The sequence below is a fragment of the Bison bison genome, unplaced genomic scaffold (assembly GCF_000754665.1).
Source record: "Bison bison bison isolate TAMUID 2011002044 unplaced genomic scaffold, Bison_UMD1.0 scf7180017864331, whole genome shotgun sequence".
NCBI classification, from domain to species: Eukaryota; Metazoa; Chordata; class Mammalia; order Artiodactyla; family Bovidae; genus Bison; species Bison bison.
The window spans coordinates 10,369,079-10,381,510 of NW_011494903.1; the positions used below are offsets into that span (position 1 = coordinate 10,369,079).

The window sequence follows — 12,432 nt, forward strand, 5'->3', positions numbered from 1 at the left end:
AGGTGGTGTTGGAAAAGACTCTTGAGAGTCCCTTGGACTGCAAGGAGATCCAACTAGTCCATCCTAAAGGAAATCAGTCCTGAATATTCATTGGAAGGACTGATGCTGAAGCTGAAACTCCAATACTTTGGCCACCTGATGTGAAGAACTGACTCATTAGAAAAGACCCTGATGCTGGGAAAGATTGAAGGCAGGAGGAGAAGGGGATGACAGAGGACGAGATGTTTGGATGGCATCACCAACTCAATGGACGTGAATTTGAGTAAGCTCTGGGAGTTGGTGATGGACAGGGAGGCCTGGTGTGCTGCAGTCCATAGGGTTGCAAAGAGTCGGACGTGATTGAGCGACTGAACTGAACTTTCAGAAGTGATATTGTGTCCCTCTCATTCATAATGGGACATTCATTTCTATGTGATTTATTGCTGGTGATCACTTAGCTAAGGTGTCTACAGAGCTTCTCCACAGTAAAGTTAGTGTTTTCCCTATGTAATTGACAAATATCTCAGAGAAATAATCTGAGGCTATGAAATATCTTATTTCTTCCCAAACACTCATAGCTGATTTTAACATCCATCAAACTGACCAGGCCTGCAATACTTATTATGGTGGTATCTGCCTGGTGGTAATTTTTTAATTTCTCTCATTTCTTCTATGTCTATTAGAACATTGTTGTAAGAAGAGATACAGTTTCCCCCATTCATGTATTTATTCAATTCCTTTCTTTATATTGGTATGGATTCATAAAAATTTATTTTATTCTGAGCTCAAATCCAATACTATTATTTTTAATTTTGTTGCTCAAACTGTTTCAACTTTGTCCACTGGGAACTTCTTCACATTGGTTCCTGTGTCTTTTTGACATATTCCCATCTTTTTTTCAAGTACCTTAATACCTCCTTATTTTCTGGTACAACAGGCCATTCCATGCTTATCTTGTATTTTCCAAAGGTCTCGTTCCTTTCATTGAGGAATGGTGTTTCGTATGTTTATTGTCATGAGAGTACCATTGCTTCTTAGCCCTCGTAGCAGATGGAGCCAGGAGATATATGTATGTGTACTAACCCACACATTGTTGTGTTTTAGTTGCTAAGTCGTGTCCAAGTCTTTGAGAACCCATGGACTGTAGCCCTCCAGGCTCCTCTGTCCATGGAATTCTGCAGTAAAGAATGTTGGAGTGGGTTTCCATTTCCTTCTCCAGGGGATCTTCCTGACCCAAGGATCAAACCCACACATAATACACAGTTATCTAAATGTATGGATGGGTGTGTGTTGTGTGTGTATGCTGTGCATATTAGATATGTATTAAAAATAATGATTTCAATGCTGATACCTCTGATTCCAATTAATCACCAGGGTTCCTTCTAGCCATGCCCTCCTCCATTCTTGTAACATTTCTCTGAGACTAAGAATCCTGGCCCTCATGTACAGTGTATTCACTTACTTGTTCAGTACTAGTATACACGCAACGTAGATACTGAATTGCCAATCTATACTCCTATGAGAAACAAACTTACTAGCTAGGGTATAGTAATATAAACTGCTCTTTTTCTCTAGGCTTTCAGTATCCAGTTAATATACTGTTTTCCAAAGTTGGTTTGGTTAGTTTTTGTCTTCCTCATCTCCTTCAGTATGGTTGGGTTAATCATTTGCAACATATTTAACTTGCTAATTTGTAACTATTTATATTCTACTTGCCAGTTCATCTCCCACCCTGGTTGATTTTAATAATTCATTTTTTGGTTATATGTGACATTAGTAAGGTTTCACGGAGAAGACAATGGCATCCCACTCCAGTACTCTTGCCTGGCAAATCCCATGGATAGAGGAGCCTGGTAGGCTGCAGTCCATGGGGTCGCTAAGGGTCGGACATGACTGAGCGACTTCACGTTCACTTTTCACTTTCATGCACTGGAGAAGGAAATGGCAACCCACTCCAGTGTTCTTGCCTGGAGAATCCCAGGGACGGGGGAGCCTGGTGGGCTGCCATCTATGGGGTCGCACAGAGTTGGACACGACTGAAGTGACTTAGCAGCAGCAGCAGTAAGGTTTTCAAAGTACAGAAGCTGTACTTAGAAGAGCATCATTCCCTCCTCACCCCTGTCACTAACTTCTAGTTTCCCCATCTTTTCACCCCTTTGTTATCCATATCCTGTAGGTAACCCACCTCTTTAGTTTCTCCTTTATCTTTCCTGTACTGATGATCCCCACTTTAAGATTTTTTGAATTATGACTTCCTGACATTATGATGGTATAAAAGTTATACGCATTAGTACTTCAATCTTTTCCAGGCTAGCAATGTGTGGTAGATACCCTTGGGATGCTGGGTGGGAACAGCAAGCTGCCACTCCATCTGACACATGATCCCAAGAGTAAACAACCAATAGACTCACAACTATTCTGTACCCAGTCTTTCACTTTTAGTATAGAATAGTATTCAATACTCCATGAGATACTCAACACTTTCTTATAAAGTTGGTTTTGTGTTAGATGATTTTGTTCAGCTGTAGGCTAATGTTAGTATTCTGAATACATTTAAGGTAGGCTAGGAGAAGGAACGGAGAAGGCAATGGCACCCCACTCCAGTACTCTTGCCTGGAAAATCCCACGGACGGAGGGGCCTGGTGGGCTGCAGTCCATGGGGTCGCACAGAGTCGGACACGACTGAAGCGACTTAGCAGCAGCAGCAGGCTAAGCTATGATATTCAGTAATTTAGGTGTATTAAATGCATTTTCAACTTTAAGATAGATTTATTGGATGTGTTCTTGCCTGGAGAATCCCAGGGACGGGGGAGCCTGGTGGGCTGCCATCTATGGGGTCACACAGAGTCGGACACTACTGAAGGGACTTAGCAGCAGCAGCAACGCCATTATAAATCACAGGAAATCTGTATATCTTTCACAAAGAAGATACATATGTATCTTCTTGTATCTCCTTCTTTCTATGTGAAGAGTAACATACCATAGACTCTTTAGATACTCTTTTGTACTTTGTTTCTCCTCCACCCATCTCTATCTCCCCCACTTCCTACTTCTTCTGGCTCAGTTTGGTTACATGTTTTGTCTTGAAAGAGCAGAGTACTTCATTTTCACCATCTTTGTGCATTTTGATTGACTGAAGCGACTTAGCAGGCAGCAGGCAGGTACCCCAAAAGCCCCAAATATTTTTTGTACCTCCTTTCATCAAGCTACTTTCAGCCTTTTTTTTTTTCTTAAAGGGTAAGACTCTAATCTTACTGTAGTATTTCTTTATTAAGAGTTTAACTTGTCACTTGTTACTATACCAGCATTTCTCACTGGATACTTCTTTTAAGAAAAATTCTCTGGCCACAACAGTATGAGACTAGAAATCAATGACAAGAAAATAAACTGCAAAAACCACACACATGTAAAGACTAAAAAATATGCTATTAAACAAGCAGTAGATGACTGAAGAAATCAAAGAGGAAATAGAAAAATACCTAGAGACAAAAGAAAACGAGAACACGACAATCCAAAGCCTACTGGACACAGCACAGCAGCAAGTTTATGGTGATACAAGCTTACCTTAGGAAACAAGAAAAACTGCAAATAAATAACCTAAACTTTCACCTAATGCAACTAGAGAGAGAAAAACAAACAAAATTCAAAGTTAATGGAAGGAAAGAAATCATAAAGATCAGAGCAGAAACAAGTGGAACAGAGATTGAAATAAACAATAGAAAGTATCAATGAAACCAAAACCTGGTTCTTTGAAAAGATAAACAAAACTGATAAACCTTAACCAGACTCATCAAGATGAAAAGGGAAATGACCCAAATCAATAAAGTCAGAAATGAAAAAGAAGTTATAAACTATGCCACAGAAATACAAAGGATCATAGGAACCACTAAAACGGGTGAGCTAGAACAAATGGAGGATCACCCAAAACTGAACCTAGAAGAAACAGAAAATATAAGAGATCAATTCCCAGTACTGATTAAATCAATAACCTAAAAACTCCCAACAAAGTCCAGAACAAGATGGCTTTATAGGTGAATTCTACCAAACATTTAAAGAGTTAACATTCATCCTTCTGAAACTATTCCAAAACATTGCAGAGAAGGGAACACTTCTAAACTCATTCTAGCCACCATAATCCTGATGCAAAAAGCAGACAAAGATATCAGAAAAAAAGAAAATTACTGGCCAGTATCACTGATGAACATTCATGCAAAAACCCTCAACAAAATACTAGACAACCAACGCTAACAATACATTAAAAGGATCATGCATGATGATCAAGTGGGATTTATCCCTGGGATGAAAGGATTTTTCATTATCTGCAAATCAATCAATGTGATAAACCAATTAGCAAATTGAAGGATAAAAACCATATGATCATCTCAGTAGATAAATAAAATATTTGCAAATGATGTGAATCACAAGGGATTAATTTCCAAAGTATACAAACAGCTCATACAGCTCAATTAAAAAAAAAAAAAAACAATGAAAAAAATGGCAGAAGACCTAAATAGGCCTTTCTCCAAAGAAGACATACAGGTAGCCAACAGGCACATGAAAAGAGTCTCAGCGTCACTAATTATCAGAGAAATGCAAATCAAAATTACAATGAGGTATCCTCACACTAGTCAGAATGGCTATCATCAAGAAGTCTAGAAATAATAAATGCTGGAGAGGGTATGGAGAAAAGTGAACCCTCTTACACAGTTGGTGGTACACAGTCACTATGGAGAACAATATTGAGGTTCCTTAAAAAACTAAAAATAGAGTACCTTATGATCCAGCAATCCCACTCTTGGGCAAATACCCAGAGAAAACTCCAACTGGAAAAGGTACACGCACCACAGTGTTCAAAGCAGCAGTATTTACAATAGCCAAGACATGGAAGCAACCTAAATGTCCATCAGCAGATGAAGGGATAAAGAAGATATAGTATATATATATATACCATGGAATATTACTCAGCTATAAAAAGAATGAAATAATGCCATTTGCAGCAACATGGATGAACCTAGAGATAATCACATAAGTAAAGCATGTCAGAGAAAGACAAATATCATATGATATCACTTATATTTGGAATTTAAAAAGTGATACAAATGAACTTACGTGAAACAGAAATAGACTCACAGACATTGATAATGAACTTATGGTTACTAAAGGGGAAAGTAGGGGGAGGGATAAATTTGGAATTTGGGATTAACAGATCAGTCAGTTCAGTTGCTCAGTTGTGTCCTACTCTTTGCAACCCCATGGACTGCAGCATGCCAGGCTTCCCTGTCTTTCACTATCTCCTGGAGCTTACTCAAACTCATGTTCATAGAGTCGGTGATGCCATCCAACCATCTCATCCTCTGTCGTCCCCTTCTCCTCCCACCTTCAATCTTTCCCAGTACAGGGTCTTTTCCAATGAGTCAGTTCTTTGCATCAGGTGGCCAAAGTATTGGAGTTACAGGCTACTATATATAAAAAAAAAAACAACAACAGTAACAAACTACTCTATAGCACAAGGAACTATATTCAATATCCTAAAATAACCTATAATGGAAAAGAATCTGAAAAAGAATCTATCCATGTGTGCATTCATATATATGAAACACTTTGCTGTACTCCTGAAACATCATAAATCAACTAGACTTCAATAAAAACAAAGGATTTTTTAAGTTCTCTTGTTACATAGTGCATTTTCTTTGAGTGGTCTGCTTCAACACTCCCCTCCAAAGCAACCTCCTGGTCTGTAAGTGCTGCTATTTTTAGTGTGCAAGTTTTCAGAAGAGAATATGGCTTTTTCAAAAAATTGTTCAGTAGCAGAAATGCCTGTATCAATGGATTCATCATTGCTTTTTGAGTCTTCTAACACATTTCAAGAGGACATCATCTTCAATTCTATCTATATTCTCAAGAAAGTGCAATTTTGATTTTGTAAGTGATGCTGTTACAGCAAATTTTATTCTGAGCCAAGCACCCATATACTGTTTGTTATCTGCAGAACCACTTACCGTATTTCTTTTCAAATCTCTTGTTGATAATGATATCTTGCAACTGTGAAGCATCCTTTAGGAATAATTAGTAAATGTGTATATTTCTTTACCTCCTTAAAAAAATAGGTTCCATCCTATAAGCACCCCAAAATTTAAAAACTCATTTAATTAAGGAAATTCAAACCAAAATGCTACTGCTTGAAAACCAGTGGGTAATGGCCCAGCTTTTATGAATGGAAAGTCTTTTACCAGGCACTGAAGGAAGAACAGCTGAAGTGACTTCTCAATGTTGGTGATGATGGTGCTAATATCACTGCAGACTGGAGCAGAGCTTTTAAATCTTACTGATCATACAATTATCCAAGGACTTTGTTGAAATGTAGATTTTGGTTTGGTAAGTCATGGGGGGTGGAAATCCAGGATTCTGCATTTCTCACAAGCTCCTACCTGCAGATGCTGGTTTAGGGACCCCTCCTTGAAAAGGACCGTTGTATAATAGATATTAAGACTCTCGGCAGCGTTTGGTAGAGTCCTCTGCAATAACGGAGGTGCGCTGTACCTACGCCCACAGTTCAGTAGCCACAGGCTACGCATGGCTACTGAGCACTTGAATTGTGGCTGGTGAGACCGAAAAACTGAATTTTAAAATTAATTTTACATTAACTTAAATGTAACTTTACATAGTCCCATGTGGCTTGTGATGACTCTCCTAGGCAGTGAATATCTTTTAAAAATTAATGTATAACCACACGTTTGTACCTGTACAAGTATTTTACATTGTTTTGTGGTTCATATTTTTCATAAGTGGGGTGATGATATTGAATTCAGTATTCTAAACCTTGCTTTTTATTCATGTCAGTAGATATTGATTTACATTATTCTTTTAAATTACTACATAATATTTCACAGTAGGGATTTACCATGGCTTGTGTAGCCATTCATGTATGTATTGATGGGTATTTAGGTTGTTGTCCTTTCTTTCTTTTCTTCGCAACTGTGAACTATAGATAAGAATATCTTTGTGCATGCCACTTAAAATGTATGATTGATGCATATAGGATAGATATTGAGAAATGGAATTGCTGGGCCATCAGGAATGAATAATTACCATTTTCATAGTTACTGCAAAGTTGCTTTTCAGAGAAACTTAAATAGAAATAAATGATTTCTATCAGCCAAGTGAGAGAATACCATTTCCTCACACTCTTGATTGGTAGTGTCAACATTTTTGATTTCTTTTTTTAGCCAATTAAGTGGTGAAAAGTTACATCTTATTTAATTTACATGTCTGTAATAACTAGGAAGAATAATATTGATTTTTATGTTTACTGATCATTTAATTTCCCCCTCTTCCGTAATTGTCTAAGCTACTTATAGCCTTCCTTATGAATTCTTGAATGAGCTTGTTAAACCATATACCAAATGGTATTAGGATTTTAGGGGATTACATCGTCTTTATGGAACAATTTGGAGAGCACTGGCATCATAAAATATTGAGACAATTAATAGTCTGTTTTTTTAGGTCTTCGTCTATGTCCTATAGTTTATTTTTTCCCTTGTAAAGACCTTAGATATTTATTGTTATGTTTATTCTCAGGTGTTTTATACTTAGGTTTCTGTTGGAAATTCCTTTCGAATACATTTTTTATCTATTACTAGTGAATAGGAAAACTACCAATTGTGAATGACTACTTGCTATCTATCACTTTGCTGTACTCTGTTATTATTTGTCCGTTGTCATCATACATGTTTTCACAGTCTATCATTTGGTAGACTAATATTACCCTGGAGCCACCACCTCTTATCCTGAATCCCTAGGTATAACAGAAAAGTTACAATAAAATCCCTAGCATGTAGAAATTTCCTAGAGATGGTTTGTAGACATACAAACACTTTCTTTTAGCACTTATTCATACCATAGTATATTGAATACACTGCTAATCATTTTATATTTTCTGCTACCTCCCAGTAAGTGTTCAAGAGGGGATCCCATTCTGTTTAAGGGTGCCACTTAAACTTAACGTATGAATGTACAATAATTTACCCAGTGTCCTGTGGAGGACCCCTCTGCCCAATCCTCTACAAGTACAATGAAAATACTTGTATGGAAGACTTTGCACCAATATCTGCAGGATCAATTCCTAGCAGTGAAAGTTCTAAACCTGGATGAAAAATAATACATATCTTCAATATGGACAGCTACCATCCAATTGCCCTTCATAGAAGCTGTATCAACACACATTCTGAACAACCATATATCAATGTGCTGTTTCCCCACACCTTCTGCAACACAGCAGACGCTGTTTAAAATTGCTTGAAAGGTATATAGACAGAATCGGTACCTTATTCTTGCTATAGCAGATGCTGTTGGTGTCTAACCAGTAACTTTGCCTGCAGTCATAAGATACACTTTCTGCGCACTCTGACAGCATCCAACTACGTCTAGATCTTTCTGCTTCTCCTCCTGAGTCATCCAGTGGTCATCCATAGCATATGCTCCACTCTGCAAGGGTGGGGCTTCCAAGTGTGGCTGGGAAGAAGCAGCATGTCAGGCTCTCAGGGGCAATCTCCAGCCAATAAAGAAGAGGAAATCAGTGGAGAAATATGTAAGCTTCTCCATCTCTCAGTGGACAATTCTTGGCAGCACCTTAGAGTGAATTCAGCTCTTGTTGATTGTAGCAGTAATCCTCTCTTTGATGTATTTTTTACTGACTTTTCTTCTTTCTCTATCTCATTTTCCCCATGCCCTTTCTTCCTGACATCACCTCCCCAATAAACTACATGCCCTGTAATCCTTGCTTCCAGTTCTGCTTTTGTGGGAACCTGAACTGAAAGAGATGGCTATGGAATGTTGACCCTCGAGAATGGGACTAGAGAATTTGCTCCTTCTTGATGCTAGGAGGCCTCGAGAGCCTCACTGCTGGCCTGAGGAGTTCAGCTCAGTTCAGTTCAGTTGCTCAGTTGTGTCCGACTCTTTGCAATGCCATGAGCTGCAGCACGCCAGGCCTCCTTGTCCATCACCAACTGTCGGAATCTACCCAAACCCATGTCCATTGAGTCGGAGATGCCATTGAACCATCTCATCCTCTGTCATCCTCTTCTCCTCCTGCCCTCAATCTTTCCCAGCATCAGGGTCTTTTAAAATGAGTCAGCCTTTTGCATCAGGTGGCCAAAGTATTGGAATTTCAGCTTCAGCATCAGTCCTTCCAATAAATATTCAGGACTGATTTCCTTTAGGATGGACTGGTTGGATCTCCTTGCTGTCCAAGGGACTCTCAAGAGTCTTCTCCAGCACCATAATTGAAAAGCATCAATTCTTTGGCGCTCAGCTTTCTTTATAGTCCAACTCTCACATCCATACATGACTACTGGAAAAACCATAGATAGCCTTGACTAGATGGACCTTTGTTGACAAAGTAATGTCTCTGCTTTTTAATATGCTGTCTAGGTTGGTCATAACTTTCCTTCCAGGCCTGAGGAGGGACAGTGATAACCCACAGCATGCTGGAGCCATGGAGCATGCCAACACCTCTGATTGTTCAGGAAGAAACAGAAGGGACCAGGCTCGGGAGTACTGAGTAGCTCTTGAAAGTTATGGGACAATGGTTTTATAAAGATTGTTAGAGGTGGCTGATGTCGTTAACTCTCCTGGAAGCTCTGAAGAAAGATCTTGACATACCAGGGCAGCCAGCTCTCAACTCGGGGCATATCATGAGAGCCAGAAGGCTTTCATGGTGGATTTTAATTAGATGCTTACCTCTTGCAGCAGGAGGGTAGGCTCTGCTGAATATTAGCCTCAGAGTCTGACTACAAACATCCCAGAGCTACAATGGTCTTACATTTAGGTCTTTAATCCATTTTGAGTTAATCTTTGTGTATGACATAAGGTAGTGTTCTAATTTCATTCTTTTGCACATAGCTGTCCAGTTTTCCCAGCACCACTTATTGAAGAGGCCATCTTTGCCCCATTGTATATTCTTGCCTCCTTTGTCAAAAATAAGGTACCCATAGGTGCATGGGTTCATCTCTGGTTTCTCTATCTTATTCCACTGGTCTATATTTCTGTTTTTGTGCCAATACCATTCTGTCTTGATGACTGTAGCTTTGTAGTGTAGTCTGAAGTCAGGAAGGTTGATTTCTCCAGCTCCATTCTTTTTCAAAGAATGCTTTGGCTATTCAGGGTCTTTTGTGTTTCCATATGAATTATGAAATTCTTTGTTCTAGTTCTGTGAAAAATGCCATTGCTAATTTGATAGGGATCACATTGAATCTGGTAGTATAATCATTTTCACATTATTGATTCTTCCTACCCAGGAACATGGAATATCTCTCCGTTTATGTCATCTTTGATTTCTTATAATCAGTGTCTTATAATTTTCTGTATACATGTCTTTTGTCTCCTTAGGTAAGCTTTTTCCTAGATATTTTATTCCTTTTGTTGCAGTGGTGAATGGGATTGATTCCTTAATTTTTCTGATTTTTCATTGTTAATATATAGGAATGCAAGTGATTTCTGAGTATTGACCTTGTATCCTGTGACTTCTGAATTCACTGATTAGCTCTAGTAATTTTGTTGTTTCTTTTGGGTTTTCTATATATAGTATCATGTCATCTGTAAACAGTGAGAGTTTACTTTTTTTCCCATCTGGATTCCTTTTTTCTTCTCTAATGGCTGGAGCTAGGACTTCCAAAACTATGTTAAATAATAGTGGTGAGAGCAGACACCCTTGTCTTGTTCCTGATTTTAGAGGGAATTCTTTCAGTTTTTTCACCATTGAGAATAATGTTTGCTGTGGGCTTCTTATATGTGGCCTTTACTAGTTGAGGTAGATTCTTTCTATGCCCATTTTGAAGCATTTTTATCATAAATGGACGCTGAACTTTGTTGAAGGCTTTTTCTGCATCTATTGAGATGAGCATATGGTTTTTATCTTTCAATTTATTAATATGGTGTATCATGCTGATTGATTTGTGCGTATTGAAGAATCCTTGCATCTCTGGAATAAACCTGACTTGAATATGGTGTATGAGCTTTTTATTGTGTTGTTCAATTCTGTTTGCCAGAATTTTGTTGAGGATTTTTGCATCTATGTTCATCAGTGATATTGACCTGTAACAAACTACATGGATTTTTATGTCATGTTGACACCAGCGTTGTGGAACATGGTTATCAGGTTTATCTATAAGAGAACAGATCACAGAGAAGCTGGAAAACTGACATGAATGCCTTTCCTTTGTTTATAACTAAGTTATTCTATGGACACAATCATTATAGACTACAGGTATTATCTTGTAGTTCTTTTGGGCTCAGGTATTTAACACACCCAATCCTTGGTAAATGTTTGTTCCTATATCAATACCTGTTTTGTTCAATTTGCTCTCAAAGATGGCATGCTTACAACCTGATAAGAGGCATTCCCCCTTTCTCTAATGATTCCACTTCCCTTAACCTCCCACAAGTGGAGGCTGCTCTGTCAAAAGGCTGAGGCCCAGAGGAAGGGAATGTTTGTGGATGGTTTAGAAACGACAGTGAACTGCTTGGAGATACTCTACTCCCACCTCCCTGTCATGCCCTGGTTGGTTCATGAGGGGTTTTGGAATTCTCCAGGCAAGAATACTGGAGTGGGTTGCCATTTCCTTCTCCAGGGGATCTTCCTGACCTAAGGATCGAACCCAGGTCTCCTGCGTTGCAGGCAGAATCTTTGCCATCTTAACCAGCAGGGAAGCCCCTTATAAATAAACAAACAAGCAATGTCAAAAGTGGCCCTATGAAGGTAACTTATAAGTGGTGGGGGGTAGCAACTTCCAAACATAGTCTCCATCACAGTTTTCTCTCCACAGATTCTAGCTTTATCTACCAGCAGCAGGAGGGACAGGGTAGAGGGAGACTGCAGCAGGCTTTTATATCCCAGACCCTCTTAAGTACACAAGTTTTACAATTGTGAATAAAAGGATGCTTGTACCAATTCAAGACAACAGTTTTAAGTATCTCTGCTTAAAGCCCTCTGTTACTTTTTTCCTTATGGGCAAGGACCTGCCTTCTTTGAATAAAGAAAGTGAAATTCCACTATTCACAGGAATACAGTGGAAGCTAACGTGGGGTTTAAATAGACCAGGGTTTAGGAGGCATGAGAAGAGCAGTTGAGACCTGGAATAGCTCTCACAGAATACTCTAAATAGGATTGGATTTGCAAATAAAAGCCAGTTTGCTGAATGGCTCTTGTGCTAAGGGCTTTATTCGTGTTATTTCTCACAATATCACTGTAAAGGGGAAGCTGAGGCTGAGGTCATACAGCTGGAAGAAGGGGGCACTGGAGCCAGGCAGACACCCTCAGAAGCTCACACTCCTACCACGATGCTCTGTTTCAGTCATGACACTTCTTGTCTTGACCTTGGCATGATTCACATCAACTAGGGTGGTAAGGCTTCTAAACAGTGCTGATGCCTGATCAGTGAGCTTCAGAGATCTGCT

General features: G+C 39.0%; 1 protein-coding gene across 1 annotated transcript in view; it reads right to left on the reverse strand.

The window, feature by feature from the left end:
- The window catches only part of LOC104998597 (Golgi phosphoprotein 3-like), a 24,974-nt gene extending 18,420 nt beyond the window's left edge, over positions 1-6,554 (reverse strand). The window contains exons 1-2 of the mRNA XM_010853854.1: positions 6,408-6,554; positions 5,979-6,033 (exon numbers count right to left, since the gene is read on the reverse strand). Coding sequence (XP_010852156.1) covers positions 5,979-6,033; positions 6,408-6,554 — 202 coding nt within the window. The remainder of the gene's footprint in view (positions 1-5,978; positions 6,034-6,407) is intronic.
- Between the last annotated feature and the right edge of the window lie 5,878 nt (positions 6,555-12,432).